The sequence below is a fragment of the Capricornis sumatraensis genome, chromosome 9 (assembly GCF_032405125.1).
Source record: "Capricornis sumatraensis isolate serow.1 chromosome 9, serow.2, whole genome shotgun sequence".
Classification (NCBI taxonomy): Eukaryota; Metazoa; Chordata; class Mammalia; order Artiodactyla; family Bovidae; genus Capricornis; species Capricornis sumatraensis.
Genome location: NC_091077.1, coordinates 14,803,598 through 14,825,834, shown reverse-complemented (window position 1 = coordinate 14,825,834; position 22,237 = coordinate 14,803,598). Strand labels below are relative to the sequence as shown.

Genomic DNA, 22,237 nt, shown 5'->3' with positions numbered 1-22,237 from the left:
TCACAAAGGAAGACCCCGAAATAAGGTCACACACAACAACGAAGAGTAGCCATGCTCGCTGCAACTAGAGAAAGCCAGTGCAAAGCAACAAAGACCCAGCCCAGCCATAAAGAAAGAAAGAATAAGAAAATAAAGTACATAAGGAGGTGAGGAGTTGGGGATGATACCATGTTCGCAGGGAAGGCCTCTGAGCAGGTGACCTTCGTGTAGAGACCTGATGGTAAGGAACCAGCTACGGGCACTATTTGAGGTGAGGACACCTGAGGCCGAGGCAATAACGTGAGCCAAAGCCCTGTGGCAGGGAGGACTCTGTGGGACTCCGGAAACCTTGAGGACTCGGGTGAGGGCAGAGAGAGGTGAATAAAGGAGGGGGTACAGCAGGGATGGCACCTCGCTTGGGCCTTGTCGCCTTCTGTACCTGGCACCCAGCCCTGGCTTGGCCTCTGGTGCCCCCGTTTCCTGCTCTCACCTTTTCTCCTGAAATTTTGGGGTGGAGCGGCCGGCCTGTGGAGCTGGAGCTGTCCAGGCCTGCTTCCTTCTGGCAGCTCTGTGTTCCTGCTTTTGAGGGAGGAGGAAACGGGGCCGCGGAGGCACAGCTGTTCTCTCCTGCTGCTGCGGAGGGTGAGGGGGATGGCTGGTGGTGTGCTGTGGGGGATGGGGCACGCGGCTGGTACCCTCTGTGTCTCTTCTGAATCACGATGGCCAAGTCGATGAAAGGCACGTTGGGGACGTCCCAGTGGTCCAGTGCTTAAGACTCCGCCTTCCAATGCAGAGGGCGTGGGTTTGATTCCTGTCGGGGAACTAAGATCCCACCTGCTGCGGGTGCAGCCAATAAATAAAAAATAAAATACTGAAAGACAGGTTAGGGGTAAACTCCACTACGGATGGCACAGGATGAAGGAGGCCTTGAGGGTGGGGCAGGGGTGGCCTCTGTAATAGGAGGGACATCCCAGAGGCTGACAGTCACAGACACAGATTTGTTTACCCATCCCTGCAGGGCATTGGGGACTGGCAGTGCCTAGACCCCTGGGAAGGGCCTCCACCCATCCAAGGAAGGCAGGCTCAGCTCTGCTCGGAACCGGGCCTGGGGGAAAGCTGATGTAGCTCCCACCCCCAAACATCAGCCGGATTAGAAGGCAGCGCTGGGCGGAAGAGATAAGCGGCTGAAAGGGAGGAAGGAGCAAGGTCCCCACCCTGGCCCAAGGGTCTAGGAAGGGCAGGAAACGGCATGGAGAGCAAACTCCAGGTCTAGTCATGAGAAGGTGGCTTGGACCGTGCCTGACATGTAGGTCCTCAAAAGCCAAAAGGTTTTTGTGAATCAGCAACCGGCAGGGCTGGGATTCAAACCCTGGATTGCTTCCCCATCGCAGACTGAAGCAGATGGAGCCGGAGTCCTTTATAAAAATTTTATTGGGGGAGGGGTAGAAAATGCGGGGTGACGCCCCTGGAATTGAATACATAAATAAATAGAACAATAAATCAGCCCCCGTGTGAGTCTGGGGGGGGCGTCCCCGGCCCGCGGGGAGAGGGGTGCGGGCTCACGCTGACGTCAGCTGGATGGCGAAGACCTCGCCCCCTGCCGGCACCTCCGAGGTGCCCGCAGCTTCTGATCCACCTTCAGCACCTGCATCCCTGCCGGCGCCGGCACCCGCGCCGTTGAGACATACGGCCTCGCCTGAGCTCTCGGCCTCCTGCACGTTATACTCGCCCTTCTTGCAGGCGGTGGACTGCACGTAGAAGGCCAGGCCGGCCCCCGCGGCCAGGAGTGCCGCGCCCCCCGCCGCGCCGCCCACAGCGACCCAGAGCCACGGACCTGCGGGGTGGAGACGCTCAAAGAGGATGACGAGCTCCGGGCTCGGTCCACACGCCAAGCCCGGGCCACTTCTTCCCCTCCCCACAGGCATGAAGTCAGTCCTCATGCGGCTGGCAGGGAGCATCAGGGAACTCAGCCTTGGAGGAAAAGAGTGACCCCAGTAAGGGCACCCCCAACTCGGGTGATGCCCTTGACCCATTTTACACACCACCCCATTACAGAGAGGATAAAAGCCCCTAAACCCAGGGATACCAAGTCAACCAACTCTCCTCACCCTCAAAACGATGGGGAGGGTGACCTGGTCATTCCTACTCCCCAGAAAGACCCCAGCCCCTAGGGATTTCCCCAGCGGTTGAGACTCCGCGTTCCAACTGCAGGGGGCGCAGTTTCCATTCCTGGTCAAAGAACTAAGATCTCACATGGCAATAAAAAAAAGTTAAAAAGACCCCAACCCCACCTAGAGATACACGAAATGAGAGTGGGAATCTTGGGGGCCTCACCCCAATCCTCTTCTCTTGGTCCCTCTTCAACCCCCTTCTCCACAGACACACAGTGGAGGCTAAATTGTATCAAGTCTCCACCGCTCAAAAGTTAATATAAAGTCCCTCCTCATAACAGTCACATTCTCGAAGGTTCCCTTACTTTGACTCCAGTCAGCTCCCTGTCCCTCCACTTGCCACCTCGAACCCGCCATCAAAGCCCCACCCATCAGGGCGCCCCTAATTTCTACCCTGGTTCACATCAGTCTCATCTGTGGAGATTGAGAGGGAGGCAGGGGTGGGATCAATAATTCCAAGGCGCAGGTCACAGCCGCCTTCAGATCCCTCACCCCGCCTCCTCCCCATTGCCACTTACCAGCCACTCGCACTGTGATGCGCCGCGTGTGGCGCCCATGCGCGTTGGTGGCTGCGCACTCGTACTCGCCGCCGTGGCTGCCCATGGCGCCAGCCACGCTCAGCGTGCTATTATTGCTCGACAGGCCAATGTTGAGCGCCCCCGGGGGCGCGCGCCAGCTGATCTGGGCTGGGGGCCAAGCCTCGGCTCGACAGATCAACGTGAAGTTCCCACCTGGCCGCACGCCTCCTGGAGGTGAAGCAGCCAGCTCGGCCACCACTGGGCGATCTACAGGGGACAGGATGTGGAAGGGGACCAGCTGCTGACCAAGCGCCCCCTTTTGAGAGCGCCCCTCCTGAAATGAACAGGCAAGGATTCTGCCTTCCATCAGAGTCCCCTCCCCCTACCACTGGCCTGTTGGGATTAAACTGAGCCCTGCTTCACTGAGTGGAAGGAGGTAGGGACCCAGGCCAGTGCCTTTCAGACCCAGAAACTGAGGGGAGCCGGCTTTTGTTCCCTAGAGTTTTTCTTTACCCTCATGTTAAGGCCGGGATTCCTTGTCCCTGGGAATGGGACTAGGAGAGGTGCCCTTGAACAATCCTGGGCAATCCCACCTCTTCTATTCACTGTCCTGGAGACCAAGTGCCCTCTATCTGGTGCTGCCCTGCTCACATTCCACGCCCACGGTGATGATACGGGCGTCCGTGCCGTGTGCGTTGGTTGCCAAGCAGCGATAAGTCCCCGCATCCTCTCGGGACACGCGCAGCCGCTGCGGCCGGGGCGCGCCTTCCCGGGAGCAGCTCACTTGCGGGGAGGGGCGACCCCGGGCGGAGCAGGCCAGCGCAGCAGCCTCCGCGCCTTCCAGCCAAGACTGGTGACTTGGACAGGTAGATTCATCCATTTGCGGTGGCGCTGCAAAACAGCCACGGGGTTGTGCGGGGGGTGGGGGGAATGGGTCAGGGAGGGGCCGAGATCCGCAGCGCCCCCTACCCTCCGCCCGCCTGGGCCTCGCTCACACTCCGCGCTCACGGTGACCATCTTGACCATGGAACCGTGCCGATTGGTGGCATTGCAGATGTAGGTACCCGGTGCCAGATCACTAGGGATTCGGGGGGCTCTGGAACCTGGGTCTGGGGGTGCCAGCGGCAGCAGCATCCCCTCACTGGTGCCTCCGGAGCCAATACACTCCACGCTTGGCTGTGGCTTCCCAGCCACCTCACAGGGAAAAAGTCGCCCAGATCCTTCTACCCATGTCCAGTTGCTGGGGCAGCTCACCTCCTCAAATATGGGGCCATCTGGGGAGCAGAGCAACTGAAGTCAGTTATCCAAGGTTATTCTGACATGCCCCATCTTGAACCGTGTTGTCCCCACTTACATTCCACTGTCACAGCCACATTTTTAGCTGCCGACCCTCGGGCATTAGTGGCTTCGCATCGGTAGGTGCCCGCGTGCTCCCGGGCCACACGCATTAGGCCCTCGATGACCTCGGCTCCCCCAAAGCGCACACAGCTCACGTTGGGTGGTGGAACCCCATGAGCCACACAGCTCAGGGAGGCCTCTGTTCCTTCCAGCCAGGTAATGCGTTCAGGGCAGCCCACACTGTCCAGCGCTGGTGCATCTAGAGAGGGGAGCATTGTTGAGTCTGGGGCTTAGTGGACAGTCTAGAGTCCCTGGACCCTTTTTTCCCATCCTAGGCAGGCAGGCTACACTCTGCACAGGGACTGGCCACCAAAGCAAAGGAGTTTGGCACTGATCACTGTTTGACCCTCCCCATTTTGACCTAAAAATTGTTAGTTGTTTTGGAGCACCCACCTTTCCAATATTCAGCTCAAACGCCACGCCCCAGGCCCCTGTGCACACTTCCACCTCGTCCTCTCCTTCCTTCTCATAGTTCAGTTCAGTGTAGTCATGAGAACCCCATGAACAGTCCTTCTCATAAGATCTTCCCATAAACCCGCTCACTACCGTCTCAAAATCCTGCTCAAAAGCACACCTTAGACCCTGTTTCCACCCTCCTGTGTAGTCAGGCCACCCCTAGGACCTGAGAACCAGACAGAGGTGTGCCCCATGCACCCCCACTCACACTCCACCGTCAAGGTCACGTCCTTGACCGCCTGGCCTTGGTCGTTGGTCGCAGTGCAGCGGTAAGTGCCAGCGAGCGCACGAGTGACCGGTCCCAGCAAGCCCAGGGCCAGCACCGCCCCGCCGTCAGGCCGCGTGCAGTGCACCGAGGGCTGTGGGTTTCCGCGGGCGTCACAGCGCAGTGTCTGCTCTGGTCCCTCCGGCCACGTCCAGCTCCTGGGACAGTCTGAATCGTCCAGCCGGGGAGCGTCTGAGGGCAGGGGCATATATATACAGGAGCCTAGACGTGAGAAAAGCCTCCACTTCCACGATACGGCCAGAGATCGGGTAGGCCCTTGAGATGACGAGGAGGGAGGCGAGAGGTTAAAGGCCAACTCACATAAGACACGCAGCTCTACGCTCCTGTTCTTACTCAGGGTCTCCCCGTCAACTTCGAGGGTGGCGTCGCAGAAGAAGCCACGCCTGTCGTCGTTCTCGGTGGCGTTTAGCTGGAGCTGGGCGGGCTGTCCCGGGGCCGCAGCTGGAATTCCGTCTAGTGTGACTAGGGCTTGGGTCTCCGCTGCACAGGTTACTGTCACGATCGTCCCCTCGGGGGCGTTGGGCTCGCTCAGAGTAAGGTGGGGCTCCGGGAAACCTGGGGCGGGGGGCATTGGCTGGGAGACCACTGACCACGCCCCTCCCACCGCTCAAGGCTGCAGCTCAGTAACCCGAAACTTACCCCCTGGCAGCCGAACAGTTCGTACAGTGCAGGTTCAGAAACGCGCATCTTTCCAAGACTCAGCTCAAACTCCACGCCCCAGACCCCTGTGGGCACGCCCACCCCACAGGTGGGCTGTTCCGGCTTCTCTCCCTTCTTGCCCCGCCCCCTTGAGGAGGTCAGGCCACAGATCTAGGTATCCTCGTCGGGTCTGCGATCTTGCCTTTGGGGCAGCTCAGACTCCACCTCTCTAGCGACTATCCAACAGGTAGTAGCTGCCCCGCCCCTTCAGGACTCTCGGGCAACGCCTATTCGGATACCACGGCCCCACCCTCTATTGGCCCCGCATTCGCCTTCCTCTGGCTCCACCCCCGAGGTCCCACTCTTACTGTAGACAGTCACGTTCTCCCGGGTCTCTCGGCTCTCGCCCCCCAGGGTCACATTGCAGACCAGTTGCCTGGCGCCCTCCTGCTCTGCGCTAGCTGTGGCTGTGGTAGTGACCATTAGAACGTCCCCTTCGAGGGTGACATTGGGACTCAGCCTCTGGTCCCCCAGCGCCAGGTAGACACCAGCCTCCGAGACTGGAAACAGCCCATCAAGGACGCAGCTCACGGGTCCTTCTGAACCCACTTCCAGGAGCCGGGGGGCAGTGAGGCGAGGGGGTTCCGGAGGCAGGGCTGGTGGTAGAAGAACAGAGCTTGAACTTTTGTACCAAAAGCTCAGTATGTTCTAAGCGTTTCACATGTACTATAACATGGAATTATCCTCAACGCAGAGAGGAAAATAACTTTCGGCTGGTGAGTGTTGGAGCAAGAATCAGAATTCTGATTTCTCGGCCTTCAAAATTCTTAAACACCAGCCCGACCTCCCTTGGGCCCCTTCTCCTCCTAGCTACTCACTGAAGGTTCGGAGCTCTCTGGGGGCTGAGGTGTTCTCAAACAGTCCCAGGCCATGCGGCCGAAGGTCCAGCTCAGCACGGCAGGAGAAATTGGCCCCATGGTCCTCCCTGCGGGCCAGGACCGTGGCTGTGAGCACGGCGCCCCGCGCTCGGGGTGGCTCCCCAGCGAAGCTGCGGCGGATCAGCTCCTGGGGTCCCCGCAACAGGGTCAATGTGAGACTCCCACGAGGTCCAGCACCAGGGACCCTACAGCTCAGGGTGAAGTTCTCGCCCACTGGCTGCCAGGCTGGCAGCGGCACCAGCTCCACACGATCTGGCCGTTCTGCAAGGAGGAGGAACCACGGCTGTTGGAAATGCCAGGCTCAGAAGGACTTGGCTTGGAACTCCGGGGACCAAGAAGGGGAGGGGGTGCGGATTCAGAGAGTGGGGTCTGGAGGGGAGGACCCCTTGACCCAGGGAGCGGGACCTGGAAGGGAGGGAAAGTAGTGGAGTAAGAGCGTGGCCGCTGAGAACTCACGAAAAGTGCGAATGAGCCCACGCGCCTGCAGTGTGCGCCGCGCGCAGCGGAAGAAGCAGACTGGCTGAGTCTCCGGCTCGCGAATGTCCACCAGCTGGCGCGCCAGCCAGCGCAGACCCCTCTGGGTCCCATTCCGGCGCAGCGAGGTCTCCAGGCCACCGCGCTCGGGCCGTGGGCAGTTGGTGCTGCAGTTCAACCACAGCGATCCCCCGCGTTCCACGAGCGCCGCTCGGGGCTGCAGGTCCGCCCAGAAAGGTTCCTGCGTGACGGCTGCTCGGAGAAACGCAAGCTTAGCCTGGGAGCCACCTCCCTGGGATCTACGTGCCCCTCTGTCCGAGTCAGGGATTCCCAGGGAATGAGCAGAGGCCACAGCCGGGAGTTCCAAATCCTGCCTGGGCCTCGGGTTTACAAGCGCGCTCCCGCGACCCAAACCTCGAGGGTGTCTCTGGTACGTGGTAGCGAAGAGTCCTGCTCTCCAAGGTGCCAGCAGAGTGATGGGGAAGCATACGGGGAGGGGAGAGGTGAGAGGAAAGATGGGGTCTCCAATGCACACAGCAATCCTGGGAGGAGGGGACCCCGGGCGCAGGAAGGGAAACCACCTGGTTCTCACTCCCTTTCGCCAAGAGATGGGGAGACTGTGGTTGAAGTGGAGGGGGTGTCGAAAGAGAGATGAGAATAAGTCAAGCAAGGGTAAGGGAAGATTACAAACCCCGGTGAAGAGGTGAAGAGTACGGAAAGAGGTCTGGGGCTGGGCTCAAGAAAAGAACCGCGGGAACAGCCGACAGCCGATGGACTCGGTTGCTAGGGCTCCGAGCGGAGCGGGAACAGCGCCTTTGAGTCACGGCAGTTGGTGAGATCGGGTCTTCGTTGATTTCGAGTAGGGAAGACGCCGTAGGGACTATGGTGCATAGTAGAACATAAGGAGGTACCCCGGGAGGGGTCAAGGGAGACGTGGTGTCTCCAGAGCTCGAGGATGGATGCAAAAGAGCAACCAGGATCTCGAAGAAGGTAGGGTAGAGACCTGGGCGAGCGAGAAGTCAGGAAGCTGGGTCTTCAGTGTGTGTTTGGGGAAAGAGGGTTAAAGAAGGCCCCTGGGCTCAAGGTGGGAGCAGAAGCGTGGGAGCGAGGCGAGGGCGGAGAGGGGAGGAGCTTGTGGCCGCTTCCCGGGTCCAGGAACTCCGCCCCCACCCTGTCCACCCTCAGCCAGACCGGCTTACCTGAGAGGCTGAGGAGCCCCAGGCCCAGGGCAGTCCAGAGGCCGAGCAGCGCCCGGTGCAGCCCTGGCGAGGGCCCTGGCATCGCCGCCGCGGGGGAAGCGCAGGAGGCGAGGGGACCGCGAGCGCTGAGCTGGGCTAGAGGACGGCGCTGCGCGGCGGGTGGGGTGTGGAGGAGGCTGAGTTGCGCTCGGGGATTGGTTTAACGTTGGTAACTTGGTTTCCAAGGAGGGGGCGGCAGCAGAGGCGGCGGTAGGGGGCGGGAAGGCGAGCTTGCACCAGGCTACAGGCTTTGGTGAAGGCGTGCTGGCAGGAGCTAGCGACCCCCGGGGTCTACGTGGAGGCCGGCCCCATCGCCCGGAGCCTTCTGGGGGCGGCTGCGCGCTCCCGCGTCATCCCCGGCGGCGACGCGAAGGTTGTGGGGGATGCAGGGTTGTCCTTCGCAAACCCCCACCCACCACTTGCTTCCATAATGAGCTGGACTCCGAACTCCATCTCCATATTTAATCCCTCCCACCAGAGCCCCTGGAAGCCGGGATTGAGTTGGGGGCTAGGAGAGATCTGAGAAGCGGAAGCTGGCGGTGGAAAGGTTCTAGGAGATTTCGAGATGCCTCGCTCTCAGAGCCTTCTCCCCTTTTAACCCCTGGGAGCTAAGAGTTACAGCCACGCCTCAGGTCTTTCTCTGGCTCCGCCCCCGCACGCGACAGAAGGGGCGGGGACGAAAGTGACAGCGAGTTGGGAACACGTGTGCGTCCGCGCTGCGTTCCCGGGCGTCTAAATTAGGGTCGGCTCGGCTCTGGGTCTTGTATTTACCCAGCGTGCAGCAGGCACGTGTCTGCGCGGCGTGTGTGAGCTGGAGCCGCTGAAGAGCTTCCCCATCCACTTTCTGCGCGGCGGGCGGGGCCCTGGACCACACGGGCCTTGCCAGGCATCCGCTGCAGGTCTGGATTCTGTGTCCACCCGAGGCCAAAAGGCCAACTGTGATACTTTTGACCCTATCTCTGGGCCCCAGATTTGGACGCTCTCCATGTGCCCACCTGGCCGGGTGACTTTCAGGATGTTTCCAGGCTGCGAGTCTATGACACACACCAGCCCCCTCCCACACACATACCATATGGTTGCTCCTTCTCCTCAGTCACCACCCGGGTATCTTTTCTGCAGATCCATGTTCCTCAAAATATACATATGACCCCGCCCACCTGTGCCCTCCCTTTTAGAGCTAATAGAGAACTCTGGGGATTACTTCTCGCCCCGCCCCTGCCCTTCAGTAAAGTGCAAGGTCTAAAGGGGGCGGGGTAGGAAACTTAACATCCAATCAGAGCTGCTGTGTGGCAGCGCTGGAGCCAATCAGAAGAAGCCACACCAGGAAGCCGCCTTCTTAGATCTTGAAGCCCTCTAGGGCCCATGTTTTGCCCTTCTGCTCCTCACTGATAATGACCAGGAGAGAGGTTTTTACTACACAAGCTGGCAACGCAGGGGCATTGGGGCTCCCGTATGGGAGACCAGAGTGAGGAAGCCTCAAGGGCCCTCAGGGAGACAAGGAACTTGGAGAAAAATGAAAGAGGCTAGGCCAAAAAAGAAGACCACTTCAGTCAAAGGAGGTGCCCTAATGGGGGAACTTTAAGCCCAGGGGCAGAGCTGGCTGAGAAAGTCTTTATTGATCCAGGCAAGGTTCCACCAATTGTCCCAGATTGCTTTTTCCTCCTGTTCAGCCTGCATGGACCAATGCCTCTATGCTGGAGGCTGCATCGATAGGTACTTTCGCAGAGAGAGGGCCCCCACGACAAGAAAGATCCCCACAAAGGCTGCGATGGAGGTAGAGGCCAAGGCTTTGGACGCAGGACTCCAAGCTGGGAATAGGAGGGGAGAATTCGAAACAGAGCGCTTGGAGGTGTAACGACCCCCATGGACATGCTCTAGCTTGGCCCGCGCCCCCTTTTGGGGTCATAACATCTCCCCACTCCTCCCAGAATTATAAGGGTGCCTCACCGGGGACTGGCAGCGTCACGGGTGCCGAGCTACTGAGGACCACCAGGCCGTCGAGATTGAGGCGGGCGTGGCAGGTAACGGGCTGCCCAAAGTCACCGGGCCGGGAGGGTAACAGGTAAGTCAGCGTCACGTTGGCCAGATCCAGGCCTGTGAAGCGCTCCAGGCTCTCAGAGTAGATGACTCGGCCACCGCGCCTCAGAGTCACCACGAAGAAGCCCACGGGGAAGACGTGCGTCACGTGGCAGCGCAGAGTGTAGTCACTGCCCATTAAGACCGGAGGCTCCAGGATCACACTGGTTGGCTGTTCTAAAGCAAGAGGGGGCCGCTGGGCAAGGTCCGAAGGCTCCTCCTAGCGCGACTGTCAACTACCCATACTCCGTCCTCCTCCCCTCACCCCAGACCGGCTTGAGCCCTGTCCCTCACTGTAGGCTGTAATCCTGGCGGTGGCCCCCCGCGTTTCTCCCGCGCAGGTGACGAAGCAGTGCACATCGGAATTCCAGGCCCTCACATCCAGCAGCTGGTAGGATACCCAGCGGGGCCCACTGAGCGTCTCACCCCGCCGCAGCTCGGTGCGGAGGCTGGAACCCTCCGGGAGGGGGCAGCTGCTGCTGCAGTTGAGCCACACTGAGCCCCCCAGCGGCACTGCCTTGAAGTCGGGGCTTAGGCGCACCCAGAACGGTGGGTGAGAGCTGCCCCCCGGGCTTTGCGTCCGCGCACCCCGACGCCTCCGCGCGCTCCCGCCTCGCGGGTAGGAGGGCGACAGCAAAAGCAGAAGCAAGACGAGGAGCAGAGACCCCATGGCAAAAAGCCCGGACTGAAGGGCTGGGCGCCAGGGAGTCACGTCTGGCTCTGGAGATAAGGAGGCTCGTAGCACCGCCTCCTTGGCCCCACCCGGTGGGGAGAGTGGGGAAAGGGGGGTGAGAGACAGAGTGAGGGACCCAGGAGCCTTGCAGGATACACCCCACTCCCACACCTTAACAAATGGACTCTCGACGCCATTGCAAACCAAATGTCATGTTTTTTTTTCTGGAGAGGGATTTTTCATTTTCACTAAGTCTTCAAAGGCCCTAATAAACCTCATATTTGGATGAGCCTGAGGGCTGGGTCTTGAACCCCCAGCCTTTTCTTGGAGCAGGAAGTGGGAAAACTGGTAGAAAGGGCTCCAGCTGGACATGAAACCTCGCCTCAACTCACACAAGGCTGGGAGGATGAAACAGCTTTATTAGCACAAGGGAGAGGCTTCCCACACTGGGAGGGGCTACTCCCAGGCCTCTCCTCCCCACTGCCTGCAGGACCCTCATGGCTGCAGGAATTTGGCACTGTGTGGTCCCACTGAGATGGAAACAGGAAGGGCAAGGCAAGGGCACACAGGGGATGGGCAGAGTTTCATGCGACCCTGTGGGGTAACTATGAAGGAGTGAGCACCGACATTTAGGCCTGCCACCGAGTGTCAGAATCCCATGGACAGAGCAGCCTGGGAGGCTACAGTCCATGGGTCGCAAGAGTTGGACACGACTTAGTGAGTAAACAACCACCAAGTGTCATTGTGAGCATTAGCAGAGATGCATATGGGTGGAGAGGTGTGTTGACAGAGGTCAGTGCTAATTCTGGGGTATAAGGGCTTAGTGGGTCATCTCTGGGCATGTCACCAGCAATACCCTATCATCATTACTAATCCCTTTCTAGGAAAAAGCAGATTGGCCAATAGAGTGGAAGATCCTAGCCCCACTTAATCTTTTTGCCAGGCACTCTTGTGCAGTGCATAGCCAGAATAGTTGTACCTAACGACCCTGAATGAGATTCGACTAAGAGCTCCCTGGGGGCTAGAATCAATGTTCTTGTTTATAAGTTCTAGCCCCCATAGAAGTCACTCAATAAATAGCTAGTAGAAAAACCAGTGAATAAATATGTCATCATCAAGATTTGGGAACAGTCTGTGGACAGTAATGCCGGAGCTGGTTTCTGTTCAGGAAGTGTGGGGTTCTGTGTTTCAATGCTGCATGTGTCTGAGGAGGGCCACATCTCTCTTAGGACTGTAGGGCCTCAGCACACGCAGCAGAGGGTGAGTTTCAATGTTTCCCAGTTGAGTGTCCCCATGCTGGAGGTAAGGGTCTCCATCACACAGCCTCTGGCCAGGTCAGACTTTGACATCCCTCAGAGTCATTCCCTGAGTCTTGGCCCCTTCTTTTGTCTTAGTCCTGTGGCTCCAGGTCAGGTGTGAGGCCTGGGGGTCATAACTGTGCAAAGGCCATGACCCCAGATGCTGTTTGTCCTGAGTCCTCTATTTGGTCCTCTGGCATCCAGGGAAGGTGGGTGTAGCTTAACAGCATGTGTCCACCATGGGTTGATGCAGCCCCATTTGTCATGGCTCGGGGAGTTGAAGAGGTCCTATCCTGGGGTGGGCTCAGGGCGGCGTGGATTGTGCATTCAGTTTCAAGGCAGCCTCTTTTTGGGCCTTCTGTAGCTCGTATTTCTGGATCTTCCGCTGGTAGTTGTAGATATAACCAGCGGTGCCCAGAGCGCCCAAGATGAGGGTCACAGCTACCACCGGAATGACAATGTCCACGATATTCTGGCCGTCTGTGGGGAGGACACAAGGCAGCGGTGAGTGTTGAGCTAGCCAAATTGCCCCTGCCCTGCCCATCCCAGAACTCGAACTCACAGAGCACGTTCAGGACCACTTCACGGGTGACTCTGCCACGAGCGCTGGTGGCCCAACACAGGTAGGTGCCCGCCACCTCCCGTGTGACAGGCCTCAGGTCCCCAATGGGCAGTGAAGCCCCGTCCCCTTTCCGGCTACAGTTCAGCTTGGGGATTGGGTTCCCCCTGGCTGCACACTTCAAGGTCTGCTCCGAGCCTTCCTGCCACGTCCAGTTTCCCAGGCAATCCCGCTGGTCTAGTCGGGGGCCGTCTGAAGAAACACAGCAAGATTGTGGGAGGGTGGTCGGTAGGGGTGAGGGTGGGCCTTGGAGGGCAGGAGCTCTTAGGGTCTTGGTGTTTGGGGCTTGGAACTTAGGGGTCATTGTCCAGCGGCCTCACTCACACAGGACATGGAGCTCCCGGGTCTGGATTTTGTGGACCTCCTGCCCAGCTATCTTCAGGGCAGCAGAGCAGGAGAAGTTGCTCCCGTGGTCGTCGGCACTGACGTTCAGCTTCAGTTGGGCCCTCGGACCCGGAGGCTCAGCTGAGACTCCGTTCAGCCTCACCACAGCTCCATCACGGGTCACGCATTCCATGGTCACAGTAGTCCATTCTGAGACCTCAGGAGGGCTCAGGGTCAGGGTGGGAAGTGGGAAGCCTGGAGGTGAGACACACAGTGAGCCCCGCCCCTGGCATTAGCCCCACCCCCTCGGAAGGCTCACTTGGGTTTCTACTTACTATACATGGTCACGCTGCCTCGCGTCCTCCGGATCTTCTCTCCCAGACTCACTGAACACCTCAAGGAATGGGTGCCCTCCTCATTTTCCTCTGTCCAGGCCTCGGCCAAGACAGAGTCACCATTGTACGTGATATTGGATTCCAGTTTCTGGTCCCCCAGCACCAGGTAGACCTCAGCATCCGAGGCTGGGAACAGTCCATCCAGCGAGCAATTCACCTGCCACCGTGAGCCTACTTCCACAATCTGGGGGGCCTCAAGGTGCGGGTCGGTCGATGGCATGACTGGTGAGACAGAGCCGGTGTAAACAGAGATCAGACAGACATCCTGAAGCCCTCTCCCGGGCCATTTCCATTCCCCCACCTGGAACGCCCTCTTCCAGGGAAACTGGCTGGGTCATTCTTGTCTCAGGACACACGTACCACTTGCCCTGGGTCACAGCCTTCTCAGATCATCCTGAAGTGCAGGCACCCAGCCCAGAACATTCCACCCCAGTGGCCAAGAAGATGCTCTTCCCAGAAGCCTTTGCAATCAAGGTTGCCACTTTCTCAGCAGCTCCATGGCCAGGGGCCTCTCCTTCTCAGGGACCCCGCATCCCAAGCAAGAAATCCCCCTCAGTCCATCTTCTCTGCTGGCTCCCCAGCGCCTCACCATAGGTCTGGAGCTTCCTGGGGGCCGAGGTGTTCTGGAAGAGTTTCAGCCCTTGTGACCGCAGGTCCAGTTCCCAGCGGCAAGAGAAACTGGTGCCATGGTCCTCTCTTCTCGGCTGCACCATGAACGTGACCTCGGCGGGCTCCTCCTTTCCCACGGGCTGCCGGTCCAGCTCCTCCTCCCCTTGGAGCAGCACCATGGAGAGGTGGTGCCGGGGGCCCCCGCCAGACACCTGGCAGCTCAGGTTGAGTTCTTCACCTACAGGCTGCCAGAGGGGCAGGGGAGCCAGCTCCACGCGCTCCGGGAACCCTGCAGGGGAAGGAGGTGTTGTGTGAACAGGACAGGCTGGCTGCCTGCCCACAGCGGGTGTGTTGGGGCCCTGGACACACCTGCTCCAGGAACCTCACCACTTTTTCCCCAGAACACTCCCCAAACCACCTAAGCCAGATCGGAATGTTAAGAGCTTCAGGATAACCTGGTGAGACGTCCCCAAGTGGTTGTGAAGGAGGCAAAACAATTCCTTATTCACTGTAGCATCTGAGAGTCACAAGTGGGAAAGGAACTTAAAGGCTATTGCCAGGAGTCCCAGCAAATAAATACAGTATATTTAAGCTGCCCAGTCTCTAGACTTTGCTGTAAAAACAAAACAAAACAAAACTTCTGTTCTTCCTTCTCTCTTTGGCCATATTTTTCTGCATAGCATCTCTCACCTCTGAGGTACAAAATCATCGACTGAGTTCATTTGTTTCTCTATTATCCCTGCCATGGAATGTCGGTCCAGGAGGGCAGGAATCTTTTTTGTTGTTGTTCCCTGTTGTACTGTTGGCACACGGGAGGTGCTCTGTGTTTGTAGCAAGAATGAGGTTGGACTACCCACACCTATTTGAGGCCTTTTGGAAGCCTGCTTTTGAAGGTTCCCAAATAAACTGATCCCCTGAAATGTCAAAAATGTAAGAACAACCCACAGATGCTCAAAAAAAAAAGTACCCCCAAGTATCCCCTGAAACCACCATGTGTGAGCAGGGTATTTACAGGCCAGAGTCTCCATTCTGCATGAGGTAAGAATTCCAAGCCTGGATCTTCCTGCCAGTAGAAATTGCCAGCATGAGCTGTGGCTTAGCATTGAGAGCCCCCTGCTCTACCCTAGACTCCCCAAGGAGGCTTCCCACTCCTAGTCCCTTCTCAAGTGGCCCTGAAATGTCACTTAAACAGCAGTGATGTTGGGAGTTGGTTTTAAGACATGAGTTCACCTTCTCCCCAGATTGCCAACCCCCTGAACAAAGCAAACTTTCCTTTTCCAACCAAAAAAAAGAAAAAGCAGAGATCTTAACATGTTAGGAACCTAGAGTTGATTCTTAGCTTTTCTGCTTCTTTGCTATGGGTTATGGGGGAGTGACTTTGCCACTGAACAGTCCCAGCCCTTGTGGCTATAGAAACCAAGCCTCAGTTTTCTAAGCTGTAAGCTGGGACTAATGAAGGTAGGAGTAATATTATTTTTTTTAGGACTATTATTAATCCACTTCAGAAGTCGAGAGTGACTGTAAATGGGCATGAGGTTAATTTTAAGGTGAGAGATATGACAGATACATTCTTACAGTAGATTGTGGTTTTTCACCTCTATAAATACACCAAAGTTCATTGCATTGTTCATTAAAAGCTATTTAAAAAGGGGGTGAGAAAACCCCCAGACACTCAACTCTTACTTCTGACCATCTGTTGCAAACCCTTGCTTGCAGAGCTGAAGGCCTCCTCAAACCACAGTCCCCAAATGGGACTCACATCTGCAAGCGTAGCTCCTTGCCCTGAAAGCCAGATGGGGGTAGGAGGTCTGTTCCACCGGTATCTCTCCTTGACTCCCCATCTTTAGTCCCAAACTGAGTCCTGATTATTCCACCCTTCAGATGTTTGTCGGCCACTCCCTTCTTGTATGTGTCACTGCCCATGAGATGTGTGACCTGGGCTGGGTCCATAGCCAGCTGCTCTCTGGCTTCCTCTAAGTTCAGCCCTCTGCTCTAGATCCCTGGCCTGCTCACACATCCTCCATGGCTCCCTATTTCCCAAAGGAGAAGTCTTAGCTTCAGAGCCTGGCATTCGAGGTCCTGTCAGACTCAGGTCCAGTGACACTGACCTTTTGATAGTCAATCCCTCTGGTTTCCCCAATCCCAGGCTGTTTGTTTCTGCACTCCAAACCTTTGCCCAGTCCACTTCTTCTGACTAGAACGCCTGTCTTTACCAACTCCAACATGTCCTACAAAGCCCAGCTAGGGATTCCCTCCTGCAGGAATTACAACTCCTTCTAGAGAAAGCTCAGCCACCCAGAGATGCTCCCTTATCTTTCCACTGGTGGTGGGGCAAGACCAAGCTATAGTGTCTCCTAGGTGACGCCTTGCTACTGGGTACGCCCATCTGTTCCATTTCACAGAGGTGAAAACTAAGGTAAAGTCTGGAACCCAAAGAAGGAGAAATATAGTAGTGCAAGGACTCAAACCTGGAGGGAGGGGCTCTCAACTCTCAGGCTGAGAAGCAGACAGTCCTGTGGAGGAAGTTTCTGGGTGGGCGTGTGGTTTCAGAGGTCACTGGGAATGTTTGGGGACTTCCCTCACTTGGCTAGCTGCTGCTCAAAGATCCTTCATACCAGAAACAAACCTGATATTTACCCCAAAACTTCTTTGACACAGGTACTGTGAAGCCAAAATGTCCTTTAGGCCTCAGTGCATCATTAAATCCTTCCAAGGAGGTTTCAAGTGAAAATCAATCAGGAGCCATGGGTTCCCCTCTCGCTTCCCCACATTGGGGTCACCCAGTTAGTGAGGACCCTACTGGGACTAGGGGTTTCCCAGGTGGCTCAGTGGTAAAGAATCCATCTGCCAATGTAGGAGACAGTGGATGCTTGTTCAAACCCTGGTCAGGAAGATCCCCTAGAGTAGGAAGCAGCAACCATACCAGTATTCTTGCCAACAGAATCCCAAGAACAGAGGAGCCTGGCAGGCTACAGTCTATGGGGCTGCAAAGAGTTGGACATGACTGAACACACACACACACACACACACACACACACACACACACATGCTGGGACTAGAACCCAAGGCTGTCTAATCCCAAGGCCAGTAGGCCAGTCCTCTTTCTTTCCTCCTTTTTTATTTTCTTCTGTTTTCATTTGAAATTCATGTCTCTATTTCTTTACCAACTGAGCTATCAGGGAAGCCCAAATGAATAATATAGTATCCATGGAATTCTCCAAGCCAGAATACTGGAGTGGGTAGCCTTTTCCTTCTCCAGGGGATCTTCCCAACCCAGGAATAGAACCCAGGTCTCCTGCATTGCAGGTGGATTTGTTTTTCCAGTAGTCATGTATGGACATGAGAGTTGTACCATAAAGAAAGCTGAGCACTGAGGAATTGATGCTTTTGAACTGTGGTGTTGGAGAAGACTCTTGACAGTCCCTTGAACTGCAAGGAGATCAAACCAGTCAATCCTAAAGGAAATCAGTCCTGAATATTCATTGGAAGGACTGATGCTCAAGCTGAAACTCCAATACTTTGGCCACCTGATTTGAAGAACTGACTCACTGGAAAAGACCCTGATGCTGGGAAAGATTGAAGGCAGAGGAGAAGGGGAAGACAGAGGATGAGATGGTTGGATGGCGTCACCGACTCAATGGCCATGAGTTTGAGCAAGCTCCGGGAGTTGGTAATGGACAGGGAAGCCTGGAGTACTGTAGTCCATGGGGTTGCAAAGAGTTGGACATGACTGAGAGACTGAACTGAACTGATTTATTGCTTATATTCATGTTAACTCACTGTCACACTTCAAAATGCCCAAAGGAAACAAAAGGTACACAGAGAACACTAGACCCTCTGCCCTCTCCCAGACCTCCCCAGCTTCTCTCCTCACAGCCAGCTATTATTCTCATCTACTGTGTTTCCTTTCAGGGCTCTTTAATGCAGAAACACAGTCTTCCTCACCTAGCCCCTGTGGCTCTCTAACACTGTGGTAGGTGTACTACTGGTTCTGGACAGGACCTTGCTTCTTTTGAACTTGACAGTGCACGTGGGAGTTTCCATCTCATTCTTTTTTAAAAAATATTTTTAATTGTTATACTAAGAAGCAGAAAACCATAAAAAAGTAAATGTGCAGGTTAACATACTGCTTTAAGGTTAGGACTCTTGTAAATACTACTCAAGATAGAATTTTTTTAGTCACCCCAGAAGTCCCCTAAATGCCCCCCATCAACCACTAGCACTCTCTCTCTGCTAGAGTGACCACTACCCCACCTAAAAAGATGGAAACAAGCCAAATGGCCATCAACTAATGGGTAGATAAAATGTTCTACATCCATACAATAAAATATTATTTAGCCCTAAAAGGAATTAAGTACTAATATATGCTGCAACATGGATAAACCTTGAACAGTTCGAAAAGTGAAAGAAGCCAGATACACCAGCCCACACACTCCACGATCCATGCAAAGGAAATGTCCAGAATAGGGAAACACAGAGACAGAAAGCAGACTAGTCATTGCCAGGGGTTGGGGAGAGCAGTCTCCTCCTTCTTTTATACAGTTGCATACTATTCCAGAGCGAACAGCTTGCTTTCCCCAGTTCCCTACATTTGAGTGGCTTGCAAACTTTTGCGCTTTCAGATCAAGCCACAGTGAATAACCCCGCCCCCTCTCAGTTCCCTCATGGGTAGGAACATCTATAGGCCCAATTCCCAGGAGTGGGTTTCTCTATCAAAGGACCCCCTTATGTGACATTTTTGAAGACTGATGCCCCCTCCCCCACTGGAAGATGTGCTTTCTGCACCCCCACACTGTCAGCAATGTTCTAGGATAACCTCCTTCCCCACACTCTTGCCAGCACAGCTGTTATCAATTCTCTGGATTGTTGCCAATATGTGAAAAGTGTCATCTCAGGGCTAATTTTAATTCTCATCTTTTTCCCCCCCCCACCCCTTTGGCCAAGCTGTGAGGCTTGCAGGATTGTAGATCTCAGGGACTGAACCCAGTCCAAGGTTGTGAAAGCCTGGAATCCTAACCACTGCCGGGAAACCCCCAGCATCTTTTTCTGAAGAGTCAGATCTATGACCTTGTCATGTTTAAAGAGGCCTAGAGAGCCAGCATTCTTGAATGTTCTGATCCTCTGACCATATTCCAAAGGCACACCCAAGGAAGTTCAAGGAAGGGTTCCAGACAACGATGAGACTTTCCGAAGACAGACCCCGTGCTCTTCAGTGAGACCCTGCCTTCACCCACCAAGTCATAAAGGTTGTTCCAACCTGCTGGGGACTCCCCTGTCCACTTCCCCCACCCAGTCTGCCTAGTCCAGGCCCTGGACCCAGCCACTCACAGTATATGGTGAGGTTCATCGAAGCTACAATCTGTTCCCCGTGACAGTTTGAGTAGCACAACGGGTTGATTTCTTCTTGCACATCACTCAGTTGAAAAACCTTCCAGTTGAGCCCACGGCCCACTTCCTCCTTGTTTAATACAGTCTCTAGGCCAAACGTTGTCTTTCGGTCACAGGAGATACTGCAGTTCACTCTCAGGGAGCCTCCACGGGGTATGATGGCTTTTGAAGGATGTATTGATATTTCGGCACCTCCAGACCCTGGAATCAAAAGGGGGGTGGTCAGGCATGACAGCTGGGGCTCATCAATATTAATGCATCCAGCCCGTGCTGGGGACACAGCATTGAACAAGACAAAACTCTGCCTTCAGTGTGGGAGACAGAAAAATTCATGAGTAAACAACATAATTAACAACTGATGCTGACAAGGGTTTTGGCAAAAACAAAATGGGATGAGAGAACAGACTGTGCCTTGGTGACTGGGGAATATGTGAGCAGAGATTAGGATGAAGAGCAGAAGCAAGCCATTCCAGAGAAAAGGGAAATGATCTCCGGGAACAGAAGGACAGAGGTCCTGAGGCAGGGTGGCTGGAGCAGAGTAAGGGGATAAGTTGGGGGGGAAACAGGGTCAAGAGGCTCATGCAGGCAGTGTTAAGCCATGCCAGGGATGTGGTCTTCATTTTGAGGAACTTCTAAGCAGACGTGGAGGATTTTAGCAAACGAGGGGCATGAAGTCAGTGTATGTTTCAATCCCAAGAGGTCAAGGAGAGGGAGCTAGCCCTTCAGGGGTGAAGGGGCTCCAATCAGGCTAGTCCCCACTCCCTTGGACAAGTGGTTTCCCCTCTCTGGGCCTCACTTTCCTCTATCTATAAAGTGGGCAAATACAGTCACCACACCTTCCGCTGACACAAGCAATTCCTAGCACAGGGCAGGTAGGCAGTGGCTGCAGATAAGAAAGAGGGGGTCTGTTCTGATGAGCTCCCTCAGACCATGGCACTTTCAAAGCTGAAAAAATGTCTCTCTGAGCCCATCCATCAGATTTCTGCCTTCAACTTTGGGTCTACTCCATCTGGGATGGAGGGAAACACCAGCTCTTTGAATTCTCCAAGGGTGATTCTGGAATCCTTCTCATTTCAGAAGGAAATTTTGAGATCTGAAGGGATGTTGGGCCTTCCCAGGTGGCACAGTGGTAAAGAATCCGCCTGCCAGTGCAAGAGATCCCTGGGTTGGGAAGATCCTCTGGAGGAGAAAATGGCAACCCACTCCAGTATTCTTGCCCGGAAATCCCATGGACAGAGGAGCCTGGTGAGCCCCACACACGAAGGGAGGTTATTCAGCTCGAAAGGGGTAGACTCCAGATTAGAGTCTGAATTAGAACTCTTCGTTGAGCTGGTAACCACGGTGTGGATTTTTCACACTCCTGCTTTTTGAAGTGGCCACCATTTGAGACCAGCTGTCCGGCTTCTCCTGGGCTTCCCTGGTAGCTCAACAGTAAAGAATCTGCCTGCAATGCAGGAGCTGAAGGAGACATGGGTTCCAGTCTCCCAACCCAGGAGACCGGGTTGGGAATTCAGTATTCATGTCTGGAGAATTCCATGGACAGAAGAGCCTGGCAGGCTACAGTCCATAGGGTGGCAAAGAGTTGGACACGCCTGAAGGAACTTAGCACAGCACACAGCCCAGTTCCCCTTCTCTCCTTCCTCCTAGCTGGAGGTGGGGAAGAGCTGCTGGGGCATCCCACTTCTTAACCTCTGCTCCCTGGGCAAGTCAGCCCTGGAATTCCCCCGAGCAGAGTCCTGGACTTCCCCCTAGGGGCACGGGGTGAGGCACAGAATGTGCATGGCGGGGTGGGGGAGGAGGGGTTCCAGTCTACCTAAAGGTTGGGGCGTGGGTCTACACCGTCAGACCACCTCCTGGGGCCAGGACACAACCACTGCGAGGTGGCCGCTGTTAAACGTCTCCATTTTACAGCGGAAAACCTGTAGATCCTCGGGAGGGGCAATCCGCAGTCGGAGAGCACAGGATAGAGCCATGAAGGGTCTGGATGGGAACCCTCGGCTGCTGACTTTCAATCGGTGCCTCTAACCCCAACTTCCCAGAAACACTGACCTAAGTACGAATGGCCTTATTCCCAGCCAGTCGGGAGCCGGTCCTCCCACGGCTTCGGGGCGCACCTCGGATCCCGAAAGCTGACTCGACGGCAGCCCTCACCCCTGACTCACCTGGGAGCAGAGTCCCGAGCAGGACCAGGAGCGCAAGCAGCGCGGCAGGGGCGGCGCCGGGAGCCATCGCAGGCGGAGGCGGGGCGGAGTAGCTGGGGCGGAGGCGCGTGGCTAAGACTGGCGCCCAGGCCTTCGCGGGTCCTTTTATATTGCTGGGCTGGCCGAGGGGGGCCGAGGGGGCGGTGCTTCCCGGAAACCTCCTGCTTTCCCCTCCGGAACAAGGGCCCTGGCATTTCCGGATTGAGAGGGTGCCTAGCCAAAGTCAGGTTGTCCCCCTCGCTGGCCGCTCAATACCGGAATTTCCAAATTCAAGTCGTGAGGGCTGCCTGGCGGCAGCAGCCAAAAAATAACCCGGGGACTGCTCCTGGAGCTAGGGTTCCTGTCCCCGGCCAGGCTAAGCTTGATTTTGAGTTTACACTGCGCTAAGCGCTTTATTGGATCTTGCCAACCACCCTGGACGGTAGGGACTGTTATCGTGTCCCTTCCACGGAGGGGTAGACTGAGGCTTCCAGCTTTGAGGGCATTCGAACTCAAGTCTAACTCCCCAGCGCAAGCAGGCCTCTAATTGAGTGGACCGTCCCTCGCTTCGGTGGGGG

The 22,237-nt window shown here is 55.9% G+C and overlaps 3 protein-coding genes across 3 annotated transcripts; all 3 read right to left on the bottom strand.

Moving 5' to 3' along the window:
• Positions 1-1,538: 1,538 nt before the first annotated feature.
• On the bottom strand, positions 1,539-8,140 carry ICAM5 (intercellular adhesion molecule 5). Its single transcript, XM_068980280.1, has 11 exons — positions 8,059-8,140; positions 6,842-7,111; positions 6,326-6,646; positions 5,816-6,103; positions 5,109-5,363; positions 4,731-4,979; positions 4,023-4,265; positions 3,664-3,942; positions 3,320-3,559; positions 2,669-2,935; positions 1,539-1,813 (listed from the first exon to the last, which is right to left on the bottom strand). The coding sequence occupies exons 1-11, from the start codon at positions 8,138-8,140 to the stop codon at positions 1,539-1,541; spliced, it is 2,769 nt and encodes a 922-aa protein (XP_068836381.1).
• A 1,646-nt stretch (positions 8,141-9,786) lies between these two features.
• On the bottom strand, positions 9,787-10,843 carry ICAM4 (intercellular adhesion molecule 4 (Landsteiner-Wiener blood group)). The gene is made up of 3 exons (XM_068981377.1): positions 10,468-10,843; positions 10,045-10,350; positions 9,787-9,905 (listed from the first exon to the last, which is right to left on the bottom strand). Exons 1-3 carry the CDS (start codon positions 10,841-10,843, stop codon positions 9,787-9,789), a joined length of 801 nt encoding a protein of 266 aa, XP_068837478.1.
• A 233-nt stretch (positions 10,844-11,076) lies between these two features.
• On the bottom strand, positions 11,077-21,737 carry LOC138085504 (intercellular adhesion molecule 1-like). Its single transcript, XM_068979946.1, has 7 exons — positions 21,642-21,737; positions 19,420-19,680; positions 14,072-14,380; positions 13,423-13,704; positions 13,088-13,342; positions 12,707-12,955; positions 11,077-12,624 (listed from the first exon to the last, which is right to left on the bottom strand). The coding sequence occupies exons 1-7, from the start codon at positions 21,706-21,708 to the stop codon at positions 12,449-12,451; spliced, it is 1,599 nt and encodes a 532-aa protein (XP_068836047.1). The 5' UTR covers positions 21,709-21,737; the 3' UTR covers positions 11,077-12,448.
• Between the last annotated feature and the right edge of the window lie 500 nt (positions 21,738-22,237).